Raw genomic sequence first — 25000 nt, 5'->3', positions numbered from 1 at the left:
ATATAGCTCCTCTACCCAGTCCTACAGGATAGTTAACCTCCTCTACCCAGTCCTACAGGATACAGAAACATAGCTGAGTTAACCTCCTCTACCCAGTCCTACAGGATACAGAAATATAGCTGAGTTCACCTCCTCTAACCAGTCCTACAGGATACATAGCTGAGTTCACCTCCTCCACACAGAGGTTGGTATCCCTAGCTGTGCTCTTTAATCATGGGCCTCTGAAGATCCTGTCAGCCGGGGATTCTGAACTATTATCACCATCTTCAAATACATCTTCTGCAGGAACACATCTGAAATCTACCAATGAAACGCGTAGAAGACGATGCAGTATATCGTCCCACAGTCCTTTTTCAATCTGACTGTAACATAGTAATAATATCATAGTCATTCAGAGGGTCCTACGTAATGACAGGATGTTGATGTTTCAGGAACACAAGGAGTCAGGACATGATGAGGAGGAGGACTGAACCAACAAACAAACCTTCCAGCTGGGGACTTTAGAGGTGGGGACCATGTTAGGCCCCAGGGTGCAGTAATGAGGGTAGTCAGGTAGCAGGGCCGAGCCCGGCCTGGACCACGACTGGGACGGACAGGAGGAGGAGGAGGAGGTGATGGAGGTGGAATGGGAGGAGGGAGGGAAGAGGGGGTAGGAACCCACCAGGCCTGAGCCCCCTCCCATCAGGTAGGACCCCCCCAGGCCTGAGCCCCCTCCCATCAGGTATGAAGAGTCTGAATGATGGTGATCCCCGTAGTGGTCATACCCGTTAGACAACTGAGCATGAGCAGGGGAACGGAATGACACAAACAAACAAACAAACAAACAAACAAACAAACAAACAAACATAAAAACACAAAATTTGAGAAATTTGTCAAATTATAAAAACCAACACAATAGGGTCAGGATAATAAAACAAAACAATAGGGTCAGGATAATAAAACAACACAATAGGGTCAGGATAATAAACCAACACAATAGGGTCAGGATAATAAACCAACACAATAGGGTCAGGATAATAAACCAACACAATAGGGTCAGGATAATAAACCAACACAATAGGGTCAGGATAATAAACCAACACAATAGGGTCAGGATAATAAACCAACACAATAGGGTCAGGATAATAAACCAACACAATAGGGTCAGGATAATAAAACAACACAATAGGGTCAGGATAATAAACCAACACAATAGGGTCAGGACAATAGAGTCAGGATAATAAACCAACACAATAGGGTCAGGATAATAAAACAACACAATAGGGTCAGGATAATAAACCGACACAATAGGGTCAGGATAATAAACCAACACAATAGGGTCAGGATAATAAACCAACACAATAGGGTCAGGATAATAAACCAACACAATAGGGTCAGGATAATAAACCAACACAATAGGGTCAGGATAAACCAACACAATAGGGTCAGGACCAATAAAACAACACAATAGGGTCAGGATAATAAACCAACAAAATAGGGTCAGGGTCAGAATAATAAACCAACACAATAGGGTCAGGATAATAAAACAACACAATAGGGTCAGGACAATAGAGTCAGGATAATAAACCAACACAATAGGGTCAGGATAATAAAACAACACAATAGGGTCAGGATAATAAACCGACACAATAGGGTCAGGATAATAAACCAACACAATAGGGTCAGGATAATAAACCAACACAATAGGGTCAGGATAATAAACCAACACAATAGGGTCAGGATAATAAACCAACACAATAGGGTCAGGACAATAGAGTCAGGATAATAAACCAACACAATAGGGTCAGGATAATAAAACAACACAATAGGGTCAGGATAATAAACCAACAAAATAGGGTCAGGACAATAGGGTCAGGATAATAAACCAACACAATAGGGTCAGGATAATAAAACAACACAATCAGAAACACAAGATAAAAGTTGATGAATGAAATACAAATAAGTCAACATTTCGGAAGAACAAATAAACAAAAGGAGTAAACTAAGAAAATGAATCCTGCCTGATTGACAAACCGGACCGCGGTTCTGAATTCTGAAATGTATGTGAACGACCATGACGACCCATGAGACTGGATACGAAACAGCAGCGATCAGAGACAGGTGAAAGGAAGCTGTGGGTGGAACACCTGGATGGGGTAGAGGGGTGTGGAGAAGGTGAACACGATGGTTCCTGTGAGGAGAATCTAGAATAAGGGCCACAGCAAGGAGACGAGGGGTAGGGTATCTATCATGAGAGGGGACGAGGGGTAGGGTATCTATCATGAGAGGGGACGAGGGGTAGGGTATCTATCATGAGAGGGGACGAGGGGTAGGGTATCTATCACGAGAGGGGACGAGGGGTAGGGTATCTATCACGAGAGGGGACGAGGGGTAGGGTATCTATCATGAGAGGGGACGAGGGGTAGGGTATCTATCATGAGAGGGGACGAGGGGTAGGGTATCTATCATGAGAGGGGACGAGGGGTAGGGTATCTATCATGAGAGGGGACGAGGGGTAGGGTATCTATCATGAGAGGGGACGAGGGGTAGGGTATCTATCATGAGAGGGGACGAGGGGTAGGGTATCTATCATGAGAGGGGGCGAGGGGTAGGGTATCTATCATGAGAGGGGACGAGGGGTAGGGTATCTATCATGAGAGGGGACGAGGGGTAGGGTATCTATCATGAGAGGGGACGAGGGGTAGGGTATCTATCATGAGAGGGGACGAGGGGTAGGGTATCTATCACGAGAGGGGACGATGGGTAGGGTATCTATCACGAGAGGGGACGATGGGTAGGGTATCTATCACGAGAGGGGACGAGGGGTAGGGTATCTATCACGAGAGGGGACGAGGGGTAGGGTATCTATCACGAGAGGGGACGAGGGGTAGGGTATCTATCACGAGAGGGGACGAGGGGTAGGGTATCTATCACGAGAGGGGACGAGGGGTAGGGTATCTATCATGAGAGGGGACGAGGGGTAGGGTATCTATCATGAGAGGGGACGAGGGGTAGGGTATCTATCATGAGAGAGGACGAGGGGTAGGGTATCTATCATGAGAGGGGACGAGGGGTAGGGTATCTATCATGAGAGGGGACGAGGGGTAGGGTATCTATGATGAGAGGAGACGAGGGGTAGGGTATCTATCATGAGAGGGGACGAGGGGTAGGGTATCTATCATGAGAGGGGACGAGGGGTAGGGTATCTATCATGAGAGGGGACGAGGGGTAGGGTATCTATCATGAGAGGGGACGAGGGTTAGGGTATCTATCATGAGAGGGGACGAGGGGTAGGGTATCTATCATGAGAGGGCAGGGGGGGTGCTTCCTCTCAAAGGAGGGAGGGAGGGAGTATTTCACCTTGTCAACTGCAGCCAGAGGCCCTCCTGAGGTGGGAGAGCTGCACTCACTGACTGACTGGCAGGTGTCAGAGGCCTCAGACGAGCCAGAGCTGGAGCAAGGCTGGAGGAACGGCAGGTTGGGTGGAGGCAGACAGACACGACAGAGGACGAGCACAAGACGGGAGCAGAGAGTTTTGGTGTTAAAAAAAAGAGAGGAGTTTGAGTTCAGTGTAGGGTTAAAAGATGACCGGATATGAACATACACGCAGTCACACACAGTCACAGACGGTCACACACAGTCACAGACGGTCACAGACAGTCACAGACAGTCACAGACAGTCACAGTCACAGACAGTCACACACAGTCACAGTCACAGACAGTCACAGACCGTCACAGACAGTCACACACAGTCACACACAGTCACAGACAGTCACAGACGGTCAAATATGGTCACAGACAGTCACACACAGTCACAGACAGTCACACACAGTCACACACAGTCACACACAGTCACACACAGTCACAGACCGTCAAACATGGCCACAGACAGTCACAGACAGTCACAGACAGTCACATACGGTCAAATATGGTCACAGACAGTCACAGACAGTCACAGACAGTCACAGACAGACACAGACCGTCACAGACCGTCACACACAGTCACACACAGTCACAGACGGTCAAATATGGTCACAGACAGTCACACACAGTCACAGACCGTCAAACATGGCCACAGACAGTCACAGACAGTCACAGACAGTCACAGACAGTCACAGACAGTCACATATGGCCACAGACAGTCACAGACGGTCACAGACAGTCACAGACAGTCACACACAGTCACACACAGTCACACACAGTCACAGACAGTCACAGACAGTCACAGACAGTCACACACAGTCACAGTCACAGACGGTCAAATACGGTCACAGACAGTCACACACAGTCACAGACCGTCAAACATGGCCACAGACAGTCACAGACAGTCACAGACAGTCACAGACAGTCACAGACAGTCACACCGGAATAGAACACATAAGGGAGAGGAAGGCGTGTATTGTAGCCAGCACATAAAGACAGAACAGCAGGGAAGACGTCAGAAGGCATCAATCAGTCAGTGAGCTGCATCAGCACGTTTAAAAACAACAGTTCCCTGCCAGCAGGGAGGTTAGCACCGAGATTCAGGGGGGAATTAGCTGAAGTGAAACAAAGCAGAGAGGTGAGTCAGAGGATAGATATCATTTAGCATTAACTGTCCTTGTGGACAGCAGAGGGGGAAGCAGATAGACAGTCTGGTACTAAGCATCATGGTTAAAGAGTTTAAAGCCAGACACAGAAAGCCCAGGAGTAGTATTCTCCTGGGGGTTTTCTATGGAGTAGTATTCTCCTGGGGGTTTTCTATGGAGTAGTATTCTCCTGGGGGTTTTCTATAGAGTAATATTCTCCTGAGGGTTTTCTATGGAGTAGTATTCTCCTGGGGGTTTTCTATGGAGTAGTATTCTCCTGGGGGTTTTCTATGGAGTAGTATTCTCCTGCTGGTTTTCTATGGAGTAGTATTCTCCTGGGGGTTTTCTATGGAGTAGTATTCTCCTGGGGGTTTTCTATGGAGTAGTATTCTCCTGGGGGTTTTCTATGGAGTAGCATTCTCCTGGGGGTTTTCTATGGAGTAGTATTCTCCTGGTGGTTTTTCTATGGAGTAGTATTCTCCTGGTGGTTTTCTATGGAGTAGTATTCTCCTGGGGGTTTTCTATGGAGTAGTATTCTCCTGGGGGTTTTCTATGGAGTAGTATTCTCCTGGGGGTTTTCTATGGAGTAGTATTCTCCTGGTGGTTTTCTATGGAGTAGTATTCTCCTGGGGGTTTTCTATGGAGTAGTATTCTCCTGGGGGTTTTCTATGGAGTAGTATTCTCCTGGGGGTTTTCTATGGAGTAGTATTCTCCTGGTGGTTTTCTATGGAGTAGTATTCTCCTGGGGGTTTTCTATGGAGTAGTATTCTCCTGGGGGTTTTCTATGGAGTAGTATTCTCCTGGGGGTTTTCTATGGAGTAGTATTCTCCTGCTGGTTTTCTATGGAGTAGTATTCTCCTGGGGGTTTTCTATGGAGTAGTATTCTCCTGGGGGTTTTCTATGGAGTAGTATTCTCCTGGGGGTTTTCTATGGAGTAGTATTCTCCTGGGGGTTTTCTATGGGGTAGCGGTGCGGCAGTATTAGTGGTTGTCACTCTGAGACCATATTCAGTACAGTGACCTAACAGAGGAAGGAACTCTACTATAGCCTGACAGTGACCTAACAGAGGAAGTGGGAACTCTACTCTAGACTGACAGTGACCTAACAGAGGAAGTGGGAACTCTACTCTAGACTGACAGTGACCTAACAGAGGAAGGAACTCTACTCTAGACTGACAGTGACCTAACAGAGGAAGGAACTCTACTCTAGACTGACAGTGACCTAACAGAGGAAGGAACTCTACTCTAGACTGACAGTGACCTAATAGAGGAAGGAACTCTACTCTAGACTGACAGTGACCTGACAGAGGAAGTGGGGACTCTACTCTAGACTGACAGTGACCTAACAGAGGAAGGAACTCTACTCTAGACTGACAGTGACCTAACAGAGGAAGGAACTCTACTCTAGACTGACAGTGACCTAATAGAGGAAGGAACTCTACTCTAGACTGACAGTGACCTAATAGAGGAAGGAGGAACTCTACTCTAGACTGACAGTGACCTAACAGAGGAAGGAGAAACTCTACTCTAGACTGACAGTGACCTAACAGAGGAAGGAGAAACTCTACTCTAGACTGACAGTGACCTAACAGAGGAAGGAGGAACTCTACTCTAGACTGACAGTGACCTAACAGAGGAAGGAACTCTACTCTAGACTGACAGTGACCTAACAGAGGAAGGAACTCTACTATAGACTGACAGTGACCTAACAGAGGAAGGAACTCTACTATAGACTGACAGTGACCTAACAGAGGAAGGAACTCTACTATAGACTGACAGTGACCTAACAGAGGAAGGAACTCTACTCTAGACTGACAGTGACCTAACAGAGGAAGGAACTCTACTCTAGACTGACAGTGACCTGACAGAGGAAGGAACTCTACTATAGACTGACAGTGACCTAACAGAGGAAGGAACTCTACTCTAGACTGACAGTGACCTAACAGAGGAAGGAACTCTACTCTAGACTGACAGTGACCTAACAGAGGAAGGAACTCTACTCTAGACTGACAGTGACCTAACAGAGGAAGGAACTCTACTATAGACTGACAGTGACCTAACAGAGGAAGGAGGAACTCTACTCTAGACTGACAGTGACCTAACAGAGGAAGGAGGAACTCTACTATAGACTGACAGTGACCTAACAGAGGAAGGAGGAACTCTACTCTAGACTGACAGTGACCTAACAGAGGAAGGAACTCTACTCTAGACTGACAGTGACCTAACAGAGTGACCTAACAGAGGAAGGAACTCTACTATAGACTGACAGTGACCTAACAGAGGAAGGAACTCTACTATAGACTGACAGTGACCTAACAGAGGAAACTCTACTCTAGACTGATAGTGACCTAACAGAGGAAGTGGGAACTCTACTATAGACTGACAGTGACCTAACAGAGGAAGGAGAAACTCTACTCTAGACTGACAGTGACCTAACAGAGGAAGGAACTCTACTCTAGACTGACCAGTGACCTAACAGAGGAAGGAGGAACTCTACTCTAGACTGACAGTGACCTAACAGAGGAAGGAACTCTACTCTAGACTGACAGTGACCTGACAGAGGAAGGAACTCTACTCTAGACTGATAGTGACCTAACAGAGGAAGGAACTCTACTCTAGACTGACAGTGACCTAACAGAGGAAGGAACTCTACTCTAGACTGACAGTGACCTAACAGAGGAAGGAACTCTACTCTAGACTGACAGTGACCTGACAGAGGAAGGAACTCTACTATAGACTGACAGTGACCTGACAGAGGAAGGAACTCTACTCTAGACTGATAGTGACCTAACAGAGGAAGGAACTCTACTCTAGACTGACAGTGACCTGACAGAGGAAGGAACTCTACTATAGACTGACAGTGACCTGACAGAGGAAGGAACTCTACTATAGACTGACAGTGACCTAACAGAGGAAGGAACTCTACTCTAGACTGACAGTGACCTAACAGAGGAAGGAACTCTAGTCTAGACTGACAGTGACCTAACAGAGGAAGGAACTCTACTCTAGACTGACAGTGACCTAACAGAGGAAGGAACTCTACTATAGACTGACAGTGACCTGACAGAGGAAGGAACTCTACTCTAGACTGACAGTGACCTAACAGAGGAAGGAACTCTACTCTAGACTGACAGTGACCTGACAGAGGAAGGAACTCTACTAGACTGACAGTGACCTGACAGAGGAAGGAACTCTACTCTAGACTGACAGTGACCTAACAGAGGAAGGAGGACTCTACTCTAGACTGACAGTGACCTAACAGAGGAAGGAGGAACTCTACTCTAGACTGACAGTGACCTAACAGAGGAAGTGGGGACTCTACTATAGACTGACAGTGACCTAACAGAGGAAGTGGGGACTCTACTCTAGACTGACAGTGACCTAACAGAGGAAGTGGGGACTCTACTATAGACTGACAGTGACCTAACAGAGGAAGTGGGGACTCTACTATAGACTGACAGTGACCTAACAGAGGAAGTGGGGACTCTACTATAGACTGACAGTGACCTAACAGAGGAAGTGGGGACTCTACTCTAGACTGACAGTGACCTAATAGAGGAAGGAGGAACTCTACTCTAGACTGACAGTGACCTAACAGAGGAAGGAGGAACTCTACTCTAGACTGACAGTGACCTAACAGAGGAAGGAGGAACTCTACTCTAGACTGACAGTGACCTAACAGAGGAAGGAGGAACTCTACTCTAGACTGACAGTGACCTAACAGAGGAAGGAGGAACTCTACTCTAGACTGACAGTGACCTAACAGAGGAAGGAAACTCTACTCTAGACTGACAGTGACCTAACAGAGGAAGGAACTCTACTCTAGACTGACAGTGACCTAACAGAGGAAGTGAGGACTCTACTCTAGACTGACAGTGACCTAACAGAGGAAGTGGGGACTCTACTATAGACTGACAGTGACCTAACAGAGGAAGTGGGGACTCTACTCTAGACTGACAGTGACCTAACAGAGGAAGTGGGGACTCTACTATAGACTGACAGTGACCTAACAGAGGAAGTGGGGACTCTACTATAGACTGACAGTGACCTGACAGAGGAAGGAACTCTACTCTAGACTGATAGTGACCTAACAGAGGAAGGAACTCTACTCTAGACTGACAGTGACCTAACAGAGGAAGGAGGAACTCTACTCTAGACTGACAGTGACCTAACAGAGGAAGGCGGAACTCTACTCTAGACTGACAGTGACCTAACAGAGGAAGGAGGAACTCTACTCTAGACTGACAGTGACCTAACAGAGGAAGGAGGACTCTACTCTAGACTGACAGTGACCTAACAGAGGAAGTGGGGACTCTACTATAGACTGACAGTGACCTAACAGAGGAAGTGGGGACTCTACTCTGGACTGACAGTGACCTAACAGAGGAAGTGGGGACTCTACTACAGACTGACAGTGACCTAACAGAGGAAGTGGGGACTCTACTCTGGACTGACAGTGACCTAACAGAGGAAGTGGGGACTCTACTATAGACTGACAGTGACCTAACAGAGGAAGTGGGGACTCTACTACAGACTGACAGTGACCTAACAGAGGAAGTGGGGACTCTACTCTGGACTGACAGTGACCTAACAGAGGAAGTGGGGACTCTACTATAGACTGACAGTGACCTAACAGAGGAAGTGGGGACTCTACTCTAGACTGACAGTGACCTAACAGAGGAAGGAACTCTACTCTAGACTGACAGTGACCTAACAGAGGAAGTGGGGACTCTACTCTAGACTGACAGTGACCTAACAGAGGAAGTGGGGACTCTACTCTAGACTGACAGTGACCTAACAGAGGAAGTGGGGACTCTACTCTAGACTGACAGTGACCTAACAGAGGAAGTGGGGACTCTACTCTAGACTGACAGTGACCTAACAGAGGAAGTGGGGACTCTACTATAGACTGACAGTGACCTAACAGAGGAAGTGGGGACTCTACTCTAGACTGACAGTGACCTAACAGAGGAAGTGGGGACTGACTGACAGTGACCTGACAGAGGAAGGAACTCTACTATAGACTGACAGTGACCTAACAGAGGAAGTACTCTACTCTAGACTGACAGTGACCTGACAGAGGAAGTGGGGACTCTACTCTGGACTGGAAGTTGGCCTTGTAAGGAGTTGTAACGAACCTCAACTATAACTGAGTTCCATCCCTCTATTCCAGGTAGTCCCAAAGCAGAGTGGGTGAGGAGCTAAATTGAGGGATTGAGGGTTAATTAGACCCTCTGAAAGCCACTTTTTATTTAACCTTTATTTAACTAGGTAAGTCAGTTAAGAACAAATTCTTATTTAGAATGACAGACAGTGGGTTAACTGCCTTGTTCAGGGGCAGAACAACAGATTTTTACCTTGTCAGCTCGGGGATTCGATCTTGCAACCTTTCGGTTACTACTATAGACTGACAGTATAGACTGACACTCTAACCACTAGGCTACCTGCCACCCCTTGGACTGAGCCAGGATGGTTTGTGATCAGGGTTAGGGCTCCCCATCATGACCAATAGACTCCAGGGGTGAACACCAAGGCCTGCTCATGTGGTCAACCTTGTCTGAACCTGTAGTCTTCTGGACCAACCTCTCCCCTGACCATAATATCAGGAGGTTTTATGACTACTATAATAGTCTGTAGACTAATGGTCTGTAGAACAGCCAGCCCAGTTACTGACCTCCCAACAGGACTCTGCTGGCTCAGCTGAGGTACTGACAGGACTGGTCTGTAGAACAGCCAGCCCAGTTACTGACCTCCCAACAGGACTCTGGTAGTTCAGCTGAGGTACTGACAGGACTGTTCTGTAGAACAGCCAGCCCAGTTACTGACCTCCCAACAGGACTCTGGCAGTTCAGCTGAGGTACTGACAGGACTGGTCTGTAGAACAGCCAGCCCAGTTACTGACCTCCCAACAGGACTCTGGTAGTTCAGCTGAGGTACTGACAGGACTGGTCTGTAGAACAGTCAGCCCAGTTACTGACCTCCCAACAGGACTCTGGTAGCTCAGCTGAGGTACTGACAGGACTGGTCTGTAGAACAGCCAGCCCAGTTACTGACCTCCCAACAGGACTCTGGTAGTTCAGCTGAGGTACTGACAGGACTGGTCTGTAGAACAGCCAGCCCAGTTACTGACCTCCCCCAAGCCCCTCTCCTCAGGAGCAGGGTATCCTAGCAACCTGGGATGGCTAGTGTCTCTCATATTTGATGTATAAGGAAGTCAAAGGTCACTTGAGGACCAATCGATCATAATATATGTATTGTTGACGTATACAGTTAGTCTGGGACAGGACACTGCCGAAAACTAAACTGTCCATACACTTCCAGAAGATATGAAGGTTTAATCTCAGGGTAAAGAGTCCAGTGTAGTAGGGTCTTACCACTTGGTAGTGTAGTGTAGTGTAGTGTAGTGTAGTGTACTGTAGTGTAGTTTAGTGTACTGTAGTGTATTGTAGTGTAGTGTACTGTAGTGTAGTTTAGTGTACTGTAGTGTAGTGTACTGTAGTGTACTGTAGTGTACTGTAGTGTACTGTAGTGTACTGTAGTGTACTGTAGTGTAGTGTACTGTAGTGTACTGTACTGTAGTGTAGTGTACTGTAGTGTAGTGTACTGTAGTGTATTGTACTGTAGTGTAGTGTACTGTAGTGTACTGTACTGTAGTGTACTGTAGTGTAGTGTAGTTTAGTGTACTGTAGTGTAGTGTACTCTACTGTACTGTAGTGTAGTGTACTGTAGTGTACTGTAGTGTAGTGTACTGTAGTGTACTGTAATGTAGTGTACTGTACTGTACTGTAGTGTACTGTAGTGTAGTGTACTGTACTGTGTGTACTGTAGTGTACTGTACTGCAGTGTAGTTTAGTGTACTGTAGTGTAGAGTAGTGTAGTGTAGTGTACTGTAGTGTACTGTAGTGTAGTGTACTGTACTGTACAGTACTGTAGTGTAGTGTACTGTACTGTAGTGTACTGTAGTGTAGTGTACTGTAATGTAGTGTAGTGTACTGTAGTGTAGTGTACTGTACTGTAGTGTAGAGTAGTGTAGTGTAGTGTACTGTACTGTAGTGTACAGTAGTGTAGTGTACTGTACTGTACAGTACTGTAGTGTAGTGTACTGTACTGTAGTGTAGAGTAGTGTAGTGTAGTGTACTGTAGTGTAGTGTACTGTACTGTAGTGTACTGTAGTGTAGTGTAGTGTACTGTAGTGTAGTGTACTGTACTGTAGTGTAGAGTAGTGTAGTGTAGTGTACTGTAATGTAGTGTACTGTAGTGTAGTCTTACCTGCGGCAGTGTTTCCTGGGGCATGGGTGATGGTGACTTGGAGGTGTAGGTGTCTGGCTGGGAGATGAATCCTGAGTCATGGGAGGACATGGAAGACAGTCGTGCCGCGGCCTGCTGGGGCAGGGTGGAGCTACGGTAGCCGTAGTGGGAGGAGCAGGAGGAGGAGGAAGGGGAGTGAGAGTGGGATGTGCCGCTGGAGCGAGAGTCACTACTGTTTACGCTGTTCAGACTGCTGTTAGGGTGAGACGGGTGGAGAGACAGACAGACAGGTGGAGAGACAGACAGAAAGACAAACAGACAGACGCGTGGAGAGACAGACAGACGGACGGACGGACAGACAGACAGGTGGAGAGACAGACAGACGGGTGGACAGACAGACAGACAGACAGGTGGAGAGACAGACAGACAGACAGACAGACAGACAGACAGACAGACAGACAGACAGACAGACAGACAGACAGAGACAGACAGACAGACAGACAGACAGAGACAGACAGACAGACAGAGACAGACAGACAGACAGACAGACAGACAGACAGACAGGAGGGTGACAGACAGACAGACAGAGACAGACAGACAAACAGGCAGGAGACAGACAGACAGACAGACAGAGACAGACAGACAGACAGGCAGAGGGTGAGAGACAGACAGACAGACAGACAGACAAACAGGCAGGAGGGTGAGAGACAGACAGAGGGAGACAGACAGACAGACAGACAGAGGGAGACAGACAGACAGGCAGGAGGGTGAGAGACAGACAGAGGGAGACAGACAGACAGTGAATGGGTTAACACTCCAAACCAATGCAGCAGGCAGTGACTGTGAACAAACCAGTCCAATTAAAACATTAAAACAACCAGGCATGAAATCATAATAAACGTTACCACAATATATATATATATATATATATATATATATATATTATATATATTTATATATACATATATATATATATCAACGTGTATCATGCTCAGTGCAACTACAAGCAAGTTGGACTGTGGTCGCCATGTGCCTTTATCATTGGGTCCATTGACCGAGCATCAACAGTGACATTTTAACTAGGATCTGTGGATCCAACAACTGGAATTAAAATGATGAAAAAGAAAGTCAAATGCATCACAAGATGAAAACAAGGCAGGCATCACAGCACAAAGTGTTTTACAAACCCAACCAGTGTGACGACAACAACAACCATGTACGGAAAGACACGAGGTGGAGGGGGGGGTTTATTATGAGTCATATTCTATAGAAACAGCTGGAAGGTTGAAGTTACAATGACATTTCATATTGAAATGTCTACATTCATAACACACGCAATGATATATTTACAAGTCTGGGTGAAATGAATTAACTATCTTCAATTCCCCCAGGAAACAAGTAGGTGAAGAGAATGGGCAGTGTGATATGACATCACAAACGGCTGCAGTTCCTCTACCCACCACTGGGGGGCGGGGTCTGTCTTCATCAGGGCGTCGAAGAGTAGGATCAGTTCCCCACTGTCTATATAATTGTTTCAATATGTCAAATTTAGGCAAAACTGATCCTAGATCAGATCTCTGTGTGAATATGGGTCTAAGGTTGTTTTTCAGTTAAAGGTGAAACATTCAGGATGTGGTCTGGTTCTGGTCCAAGACACCACTACATACTGGGACTACTAGAGATGACCCATTTCCATCTGAAGGTTCTGAACAGGCCCCCCCTGCATAGATAAAGGTGACAAGCTGCGGTTCTGGTCCTAGGACACCTACCTGCACATACTGGACTTCCTGGACCTAGTGGTGCTGGGGGAGGAGGGAGGAGTCTGATAGGACCAGTTATAGTCAGAGCCTTTCAGATCCAGAATCACCTGACAGGACAGAACAACAATGACAGATCAGTGTCTGAGGAGGAAACATATGGGACAGATATGAAATGGAACCCTGTAGTCTGAGGAGGAAACACATGGGACAGATATGAAATGGAACCCTGCAGTCTGAGGAGTTAGGGTCAGGGTCAGGGATACGGTCAGGGTTAGGGTTAGGGTCAGGGATACGGTCAGGGTCAGGGATACGGTCAGGGTCAGGGTCAGGGATACGGTCAGGGTCAGGGTTAGGGTCAGGGTCAGGGATACGGTCAGGGTTAGGTTCAGGGTCAGGATCAGGGTTAGGATCAGGGTCAGGGATACGGTCAGGGTTAGGGTCAGGGATACGGTCAGGGTCAGGGTTAGGGTCAGGGATACGGTCAGGGTTAGGGTCAGGGATACGGTCAGGGTCAGGGTCAGGGATACGGTCAGGGTCAGGGTCAGGGATACGGTCAGGGTTAGGGTCAGGGTCAGGGTCAGGGTCAGGGTTAGGGTCAGGGATACGGTCAGGGTTAGGGTTAGGGTCAGGGTCAGGGATACGGTCAGGGTTAGGGTTAGGGTCAGGATCAGGGATACGGTCAGGGTTAGGATCAGGGATACGGTCAGGGTTAGGGTCAGGTTCAGGGATACGGTCAGGGTCAGGGTCAGGGTTAGGGTCAGGGTTAGGGTCAGGGTTAGGGTCAGGGATACGGTCAGGGTTAGGGTCAGGGATACGGTCAGGGTTAGGGTTAGGGTCAGGGATACGGTCAGGGTTAGGGTCAGGTTCAGGGATACGGTCAGGGTCAGGGTTAGGGTCAGGGTTAGGGTCAGGGTTAGGGTCAGGGTTAGGGTTAGGGTCAGGGATACGGTCAGGGTTAGGGTTAGGGTCAGGGATATGGTCAGGGTTAGGGTCAGGGATACGGTCAGGGTTAGGGTTAGGGTCAGGGATACGGTCAGGGTTAGGGTTAGGGTCAGGGATACGGTCAGGGTCAGGGTTAGGGTCAGGGTTAGGGTCAGGGTTAGGGTCAGGGTTAGGGTTAGGGTCAGGGATACGGTCAGGGTTAGGGTTAGGGTCAGGGATACGGTAAGGGTCAGGGTTAGGGTCAGGGATACGGTCAGGGTCAGGGTTAGGGTCAGGGTCAGGGTTAGGGTTAGGATTAGGGTCAGGGATACGGTCAGGGTTTAGGGTCAGGGTTAGGGTTAGGGTCAGGATCAGGGTTTAGGGTTAGGGTCAGGGTCAGGATCAGGGTTAGGGTCTGGGTCAGGGTCAGGATCAGGGTTAGGGTCAGGGTCAGGATCAGGGTTAGGGTCAGGGTCAGGGTTAGGGTTAGGGTCAGGGATACGGTCAGGGTTAGGGTTAGGGTCAGGGATACGGTCAGGGTCAGGGTTAGGGTCAGGGTTAGGGTCAGGGTTAGGGTCAGGGTAGGGTCAGGGATAAGGTCAGGGTCAGGGTTAGGGTTAGGATTAGGGTCAGGGATACGGTCAGGGTTAGGGTCAGGGTCAGGGTTAGGGTTAGGGTCAGGATCAGGGTTTAGGGTTAGGGTCAGGGTCAGGATCAGGGTTAGGGTCAGGGTCAGGGTCAGGATCAGGGTTAGGGTCAGGGTTAGGGTCAGGATCAGGGTTAGGGTCAGGGTCAGGGTTAGGGTTAGGGTCAGGGATACGGTACCTGTTCGCTGGCGGGGGGCAGCTTGTGAGGGTCCATGGTCAGCATCTTGAGGTCGTCAGATATGGTCTGGAGGTGGGTGACCTCTCCTAGCATGGAGATCTCCTCATCCTGGAAGGATCACAATGTGTTTATTGATCCTGCATTTATCCAGGTGATGTCATCAGTCCTACTCATACTGCTCACAACAACAACAACAACAACAACAACAACATCTTAAACTGAAACGTCAACAATGTGCTTCTTATGGAACATCTCCTCTGGGTGTCAATGAGGAACATTTCCTCTGGGTGTTAATGAGGAACATTTCCTCTGGGTGTTAATGAGGAACATTTCCTCTGGGTGTTAATGAGGAACAGAACATTTCCTCTGGGTGTTAATGAGGAACATTTCCTCTGGGTGTTAATGAGGAACAGAACATTTCCTCTGGGTGTTAATGAGGAACATTTCCTCTGGGTGTTAATGAGGAACATTTCCTCTGGGTGTTAATGAGGAACATTTCCTCTGGGTGTTAATGAGGAACATTTCCTCTGGGTGTTAATGAGGAACATTTCCTCTGGGTGTTAATGAGGAACAGAACATTTCCTCTGGGTGTTAAAGAGGAACAGAACATCTCCTCTGGGTGTTAATGAGGAACAGAACATTTCCTCTGGGTGTTAATGAGGAACATTTCCTCTGGGTGTTAATGAGGAATCAGCATCTCCCATGGTGAGGCCCTACGGCTCTGTTTCGGTTTCTGTGTTTGTGTTTGTGGTGTGTGTATTGCCAACGGACTCACCACCACGGCCTTAGCCTGACCTCTGACCTCTGTGTTGTGTGTGTTAGTGTGTGTGTTATGTTATGACTCACCACCACGGCCTTAGCCTGACCTCTGACCTCTGTGTTGTGTGTGTGTTATGTTATGACTCACCACCACGACATTAGCCTGACCTCTGACCTCTGTGTTGTGTGTGTTAGTGTGTGTGTTATGTTATGACTCACCACGACAGGTCGTAGCATGGAGACGAAGGTGCACAACCTGCTCCTTTCCTCGACGAGGGCCTTCCTGACGGCCTGTTTCTCCGTCTCCTCCAGCAACAGGTATTTATCACTGACGTCCTGCATGGCACTGTTCAGCTGGGGCTGGACGTCTCCTCGCCCTGGGACACATCGCTACTGTTAATATACTGCTACTGTCATTACACATCACACTGGGGCTGGACGTCTCCTCGCCCTGGGACACATCGCTACTGTTAATATACTGCTACTGTCATTACACATCACACTGGGGGGCTCTTCACCACAGACCTGGGACACACCGCTACTGTTAATATACTGGTACTGTCATTACACATCACACTGGGGGGGCTCTTCACCACAGACCTGGGACACACCGCTACTGTTAATATACTGGTACTGTCATTACACATCACACTGGGGCTGGACGTCTCCTCGCCCTGGGACACACCGCTACTGTTAATATACTGCTACTGTCATTACACATCACACTGGGGGGCTCTTCACCACAGACCTGGGACACACCGCTACTGTTAATATACTGGTACTGTCATTACACATCACACTGGGGGGGCTCTTCACCACAGACCTGGGACACACCGCTACTGTTAATATACTGCTACTGTCATTACACATCACACTGGGGGGCTCTTCACCACAGACCTGGGACACACCGCTACTGTTAATATACTGGTACTGTCATTACACATCACACTGGGGGGCTCTTCACCACAGACCTGGGACACACCGCTAGTGTTAATATACTGGTACTGTCATTACACATCACACTGGGGCTGGACGTCTCCTCGCCCTGGGACACACCGCTACTGTTAATATACTGGTACTGTCATTACACATCACACTGGGGGGGCTCTTCAACACAGACCTGGGACACACCGCTACTGTTAATATACTGGTACTGTCATTACACATCACACTGGGGCTGGACGTCTCCTCGCCCTGGGACACACCGCTACTGTTAATATACTGCTACTGTCATTACACATCACACTGGGGGGCTCTTCACCACAGACACACCGCTACTGTTAATATACTGGTACTGTCATTACACATCACACTGGGGCTGGACGTCTCCTCGCCCTGGGACACACCGCTACTGTTAATATACTGGTACTGTCATTACACATCACACTGGGGGGCTCTTCACCACAGACACACCGCTACTGTTAATATACTGCTACTGTCATTACACATCACACTGGGGGGCTCTTCACCACAGACCTGGGACACACCGCTACTGTTAATATACTGCTACTATCATTACACATCACACTGGGGGGCTCTTCACCACAGACCTGGGACACACCGCTACTGTTAATATACTGCTACTGTCATTACACATCACACTGGGGGGCTCTTCACCACAGACCTGGGACACACCGCTACTGTTAATATACTGGTACTGTCATTACACATCACTCACATCACACTGGGGGGCTCTTCACCACAGACCTGGGACACACCGCTACTGTTAATATACTGGTACTGTCATTACACATCACACTGGGGGGCTCTTCACCACAGACCTGGGACACACCGCTACTGTTAATATACTGGTACTGTCATTACACATCACACTGGGGGGCTCTTCACCACAGACCTGGGACACACCGCTACTGTTAATATACTGGTACTGTCATTACACATCACACTACTGGGACACATCGCTACTGTTAATATACTGCTATATCATTACACATTACTCACATCACACTGGGGGGCTCTTCACCACAGACCTGGGACACACCGCTACTGTTAATATACTGCTACCATCATTACACATCACTCTGGGGGAGGGGGGGGGGGCTCTTCACCACAGACCTGGGACACATCGCTACTGTTAATATACTGCTACTATCATTACACATTACTCACATCACACTGGGGGGCTCTTCACCACAGACCTGGGACACCCCGCTACTGTTAATATACTGGTACTATCATTACACATCACTCACATCACACTGGGGGGCTCTTCACCACAGACCTGGGACACACCCCTACTGTTAATATACTGCTACCATCATTACACATCACTCACATCACACTGGGGGGCTCTTCACCACAGACCTGGGACTAATATGTTTTTGAGGGCCCTTGATTTAGCTTGGAGTCTGCTCTTTTGTGAATATTCCATGTGCAATGTAGGTATGATGTATGAGAGGACAAAGGTCATGGTGTCATATTGTAACTTATCACTACTGGGCTTCTGTTGTTTATCCTGTCCTTGAAGACTGGCAGACTATCCTCCCTGAGCTCTCTCTCTCCTTCTCTGTCTCTCCTTCTCTCTCTCTGTCTCTCCTTCTCTGTCTCTCGCTCTCTCCTTCTCTCTCTCTCCTCTCTCTCTCTCTCTCTCTCTCTCTCTCTCTCTCTCTCTCTCTCGCTCTCTCCTCTCTCTCTCTCTCCTTCTCTCTCTCGCTCTCTCCTTCTCTCTCCTCTCTCTCTCTCTTTCTCTCCTCTCTCTCTCTCTCTCTCTCTCTCTCTCTCTCTCTCCTTCTCCGTCTCTCCTTCTCTGTCTCTCTCTCTCTTTATCTCTCCTCTCTCTCTCCTTCTCTCTCTCTCTCCTTCTCTCTCTCTCTCTCTCTCTCTCTCTCTCTCTCTCTCTCTCCTGGACTCGGCCTAAGCAGCCAGCCCGTCCAGGGGTATTATCTAACTTTTTGTCACCAGCCTCTCCTAGACCCCATCAAGGTCCCAACCAGGCTGGAAAATGTAAGTAAATTGTTTCTCAACAGTGAGGTTTGACCCTGAGGCTTTGTGGATGACAACACCAGGATAGGCTGCTACTGTAAGTCAAACGTATGACTGCATCGTTGCGCTTCAATGAGCAGTGAGAACGTAACTTAGACATTTTGGGGAAACTCAAGATTATCCAGTAGTCGTTTAACACAATGGATGGATGATATTTCCATCTAGGAATCCAAACATTTTCCCATTTTGGTTTGGCTGCCGTTCCAGCGCTCTTGAGAAATATGGGAGAAATGCTGGGTTTATAGAACTATTTAAACTGTTCCAGGATTTTTGGGAAACGATCAGAGGAGATGAAGCGTGACCGGAACTGGGAACTCAAACTGACACCTACAGTTAAAATGACTCTATACTTTTACATAACAACTAGGATCCAATAAAAGCTTTTCACAAGATATATAATTTACTCTGTGATTTCTATGAGAGCTGCCTGGATTTAGAAAAGTGCCCTCGTCAAAAAGTCCAGCCCTGGTTGGTGTTACCCTCTGACCATGGAATGCACTGTTTTTACACAGTGTCTAAGGCAGTCGGATGTTGGGGTGTGTGTGTGTGTGTGTGTGTGTGTGTGTGTGTGTGTGTGTGTGTGTGTGTGTGTGTGTGTGTGTGTGTGTGTGTGTGTGTGTGTGTGTGTGTGTTTGTTATGTCTGTATCTCTGTGTCAATGACGAGGGCCAGATTTCTGCTTCCTCTGCCTGAAGCCACAGACAACATACCAAACCATACCGAAACATACCATACCATACCAAACCATACCGAAACATACCATACCGAAACATACCATACCAAACCATACCGAAACATACCATACCGAAACATACCATACCAAACCATACCGAAACATACCATACCAAACCATACCGAAAAATACCATACCAAACCATACCGAAACATACCATACCGAAACATACCATACCAAACCATACCGAAACATACCATACCAAAACCATACCGAAACATACCATACCGAAACATACCATACCAAACCATACCGAAACATACCATACCGAAACATACCATACCAAACCATACCGAAACATACCATACCATACCGAAACATACCAAACCATACCAAACCATACCATACCGAAACATACCATACCATACCAAACCATACCGAAACATACCATACCGAAACATACCATACCAAACCATACCGAAACATGCCATACCATACCAAACCATACCGAAACATACTATACCATACCAAACCATACCGAAACATACCATACTAACCCAAACAATACCAACCCAAACCATACCAAAACATACCAAACCATACCGAAACATACCAAACCATACCTACCTAAACCATACCATACCAAACCATACCAAACCATACCGAAACATACCATACCAGCCCAAACCATACCGAAACCATACCATACCAGCCCAAACCATACCAAACTATACCGAAACATACCATACCAACCCAAACCATACCATACCAGCCCAAACCATACCAACCCATACCAACCCATACCAAACCATACCAACCCAAACCATACCAACCCATACCATACCAACCCATACCAAACCAAACCATACCAACCCAAACCATACCAACCCATACCATACCAAACCATACCGAACCATACCAAACCATACCAAAATATACCAATCCAAACCATACCAACCCATACCATACCAACCCATACCATACCAAACCCATACCAACCCAAACCATACCAACCCATACCAACCCAAACCATACCAACCCAAACCATACCAACCCATACCATACCAACCCATACCAACCCAAACCATACCCATACCATACCATAACATACCATATCAAACCATACCCACACAAGACCCTATCGTGGCACAAACATTGGGACAGGAATGAATCTCTGACAATAATTCATTAGATAACATGCATCAGAAGTTCATGCTACTGCAATGCCTCAAACACAGTATCTAACAGACAGTTGGTAGGAACCCAGTCACCCTGTACACCCATTCCCTCCTCTGGCAGAGCTTTCAGACTAGCCAGACAACATGTGGGCAGAGGGTTGGAGAGTTTATCACATTGGTTTGATAACAGACAGGGGAGGACAGGACAGGAGGAGGGAGTGAGATAGAGCAGAACAGACAGGGCAGGGCCAGACAGGGGAGGACAGGACAGGAGGAGGGAGTGAGACAGAGAGCAGAACAGACAGGACAGGAGGAGGGAGTGAGACAGAGAGCAGAACAGACAGGACAGGAGGAGGGAGTGAGACAGAGAGCAGAACAGACAGGACAGGGCTAGATGAGGGAGGACAGGACAGGAGGAGGGAGTGAGACAGAGAGCAGAACAGACAGGACAGGGCTATATGAGGGAGGACAGGACAGGAGGAGGGAGTGAGACAGAGAGCAGAGCAGACAGAACAGGGCTAGATGAGGGAGGACAGGACAGGAGGAGGGAGTGAGACAGAGAGCAGAGTAGACAGGACAGGGCTAGATGAGGGAGGACAGGACAGGAGGAGGGAGTGAGACAGAGAGCAGAACAGACAGGACAGGAGGAGGGAGTGAGACAGAGCAGAACAGACAGGACAGGAGGAGGGAGTGAGACAGAGCAGAACAGACAGGACAGGGCTAGATGAGGGAGGACAGGACAGGAGGAGGGCGTGAGACAGAGAGCAGAACAGACAGGACAGGAGGAGGGAGTGAGACAGAGCAGAACAGACAGGACAGGGCTAGATGAGGGAGGACAGAACAGGAGGAGGGAGTGAGACAGAGAGCAGAACAGACAGGACAGGGATAGACAGGGGAGGACAGGACAGGAGGAGGGAGTGAGACAGAGAGCAGAACAGACAGGACAGGGCTAGATGAGGGAGGACAGGACAGGATGAGGGAGTGAGACAGAGAGCAGAACAGACAGGACAGGGCTAGATGAGGGAGGACAGGACAGGAGGAGGGAGTGAGACAGAGAGCAGAACAGACAGGACAGGACACGATGAGGGAGGACAGAACAGGAGGAGGGAATGAGACAGAGAGCAGAACAGGCAGGACAGGGCTAGATGAGGGAGGACAGGACAGGAGGAGGGAGTGAGACAGAGAGCAGAACAGACAGGACAAGGGCTAACTGAGGACTAAGAGACAGGAGAAACTACAGTCTCACTGTCACACTGTGTTGTTCATCCAGGGGCTAACTGAGGACTAAGAGAGAGGAGAAACTCATACTAGATCATTAGTTACAATATGTGTGTCAAAACTGGATGCCTTGGAGATATAGGTCAGTTACAGAAGGCAGCTTGCAGGCTCTAGAACTGATTAATCAGCACCGCCTGCTCTTCCATCAGATGAAATGAGGCCACAACTAGAGAGAACTACAGTATAGAATCATAAATATTAAACTAGAGAGAACTACAGTATAGAATCATAAATATTAAACTAGAGTGAACTACAGTATGAAATCATAAATATTAAACTAGAGTGAACTACAGTATGAAATCATAAATATTAAACTAGAGAGAACTCCCCTCATACGGTACAGCATAGAATCATAAATATTAAACTAGAGTGAACTACAGTATGAAATCATAAATATTAAACTAGAGTGAACTACAGTATGAAATCATAAATATTAAACTAGAGAGAACTCCCCTCATACGGTACAGCATAGAATCATAAATATTAAACTAGAGTGAACAACAGTATAGAATCATAAATATTCAACTAGAGAGTGAACTCCTTTCATACGATACAGTATGAAATCATAAATATTCAGTGAGAGGCTGCAGTTGTGAGTCCATTCCCTCTCTGTTACTGTTAGCTCTGTACATTACCTCTCGCCCCCCCCCCCTCCCTCCAAGTCTGAGATTATCCTCAGTCCCTTATCTTCATTTGACTGATAAAATGTCCCAGAATCCCAGTTGTCCCTCTAAGTCTGGGGCCTGTTGAAAACATCATACCAAACAACATAGGTTCCAGGTGAGTAGAGCAGCCCTCTCTCCAAGGAAGACAACTAAAACACACACGCTACCTTTCAAAAGTTTGGGGTCACTTATAAATGTCCTTGTTCCTCTGTCCAGTGTCTCTGTTCTTTTGCCCGTCTTAATTGTTTTGCTTTTTATTGGCCAGTCTGAGATATGGCTTTTTATTGGCCAGTCTGAGATATGGCTTTTTATTGGCCAGTCTGAGATATGGCTTTTTCTTTGCAACTCTACCTAGAAGGCCAGCATCCCGGAGTCGCCTCTTCACTGTTGACGTTGAGACTGGTGTTTTTGCTGGTACTATTTAACGAAGCTATCAGTTGAGGACTTGTGAGGCGTCTGTTTCTCAAACTAGACTCTCTAATGTACTTGTCCTCTTGTTCAGTTGTGCACCGGGGCCTCCCACTCCTCTTTCTATTCTGGTTAGGGCCAGTTTGCACTGTTCTGTGAAGGGAGTAGTACACAGCGTTGTACGAGATCTTCAGTTTCTTGGCAATATCTCACATGGAATAGCCTTCATTTCTCAGAACAAGAATAGACTGACGAGTTTCAGAAGAAAGGTCTTTGTTTCTGGCCATTTTGAGCCTGTTATCGAACACACAAACGCTGATGTTCAAAATACTCAACTAGTCTAAAGAAGGACAGTTTTATCCCTTCTTTAATCAGAACAACAGTTTTCAACTGTGCTAACATAATTGCAAAATAGTTTTCTATTGATCAATTAGCCTTTTAAAATGATAAACTTGGATTAGCTAATACAACGTGCCATTGGAACACAGGAGTGATGGTTGCTGATAATGGGCCTCTGTACGCCTATGTAGATATTCCATTAAAAAAATCAGCTGTTTCCAGCTACAATAGTCATTTAAAACATTTACAATGTCTACACTGTATTTCTGATCAATTTGATGTTATTTTAATGGCCATTTTTTTTTTGCTTTTCTTTCAAAAACAAGGACATTTCTAAGTGACCCCAAACTTTTGAACGGTGGTGTACATGTCTGTTTCCATTGGCCTTTTACATATGAACAAATACCTTCCTCTACATGCTGAGCAGACCCCTGTCCTGACTGGGAAAACAGACCAGCACAGCTTCATCTACATGCTGAGCAGATCCCTGTCCTGACTGGGAAAACAGACCAGCTTCCTCTACATGCTGAGCAGACCCCTGTCCTGATGCTGTGAAGGGCTGTGTGTGACCTCTGTCAATCATAAGGGAAGACTGGGGGTGAGAGTGGTGGAGTGGTGGAGTGGTGAGAGTGGTGGAGTGGTGAGAGTGGTGGGGTGGTAGAGTGGTGGAGTGGTGAGAGTGGTGAGAGTGGTGGAGTGGTGGAGTGGTGGAGTGGTGGAGTGGTGGAGTGGTAGAGTGGTGGAGTGGTGGAGTGGTAGAGTGGTGGAGTGGTGGAGTGGTGGAGTGGTAGAGTGGTAGAGTGGTGGAGTGGTAGTGGTAGAGTGGTGGAGTGGTGGAGTGGTGTAGTGGTGGAGTGGAACATCAGCACTTTGTCCTTCCGTCTTAATGACTGGTGTGTGTGTGTTCTCCACCTCCACAGATAATGATTAGTGTGTGTGTGTTCTCCACCTCCACAGATAATGATTAGTGTGTGTGTGTGTTCTCCACCTCCACAGATAATGATGAGTGTGTGTGTTCTCCACCTCCACAGATAATGATTAGTGTGTGTGTGTTCTCCACCTCCACAGATAATGATTGGTGTGTGTTCTCCACCTCCACAGATAATGATTAGTGTGTGTGTGTGTGTGTGTTCTCCACCTCCACAGATAATGATTAGTGTGTGTGTGTGTTCTCCACCTCCACAGATAATGATTAGTGTGTGTGTGTTCTCCACCTCCACAGATAATGATTAGTGTGTGTGTGTGTTCTCCACCTCCACAGATAATGATTAGTGTGTGTGTGTTCTCCACCTCCACAGATAATGATGAGTGTGTGTGTGTTCTCCACCTCCACAGATAATGATTAGTGTGTGTGTGTTCTCCACCTCCACAGATAATGATTAGTGTGTGTGTGTTCTC

General features: G+C 47.4%; 1 protein-coding gene across 1 annotated transcript in view; it reads right to left on the bottom strand.

The window, feature by feature from the left end:
* LOC139419358 (protein MTSS 1-like) overlaps positions 1-25000 on the bottom strand; it is a 112548-nt gene that overhangs the window by 8447 nt on the left and 79101 nt on the right. The window contains exons 7-11 of the mRNA XM_071169301.1: positions 16279-16436; positions 15301-15408; positions 13564-13661; positions 11816-12047; positions 485-775 (exon numbers count right to left, since the gene is read on the bottom strand). Of these exons, the coding sequence (XP_071025402.1) occupies positions 485-775; positions 11816-12047; positions 13564-13661; positions 15301-15408; positions 16279-16436 (887 nt within the window). The remainder of the gene's footprint in view (positions 1-484; positions 776-11815; positions 12048-13563; positions 13662-15300; positions 15409-16278; positions 16437-25000) is intronic.

The sequence above is a fragment of the Oncorhynchus clarkii genome, chromosome 2 (assembly GCF_045791955.1).
Source record: "Oncorhynchus clarkii lewisi isolate Uvic-CL-2024 chromosome 2, UVic_Ocla_1.0, whole genome shotgun sequence".
NCBI classification, from domain to species: Eukaryota; Metazoa; Chordata; class Actinopteri; order Salmoniformes; family Salmonidae; genus Oncorhynchus; species Oncorhynchus clarkii.
This window is presented reverse-complemented; position numbering and strand designations above follow the sequence as displayed.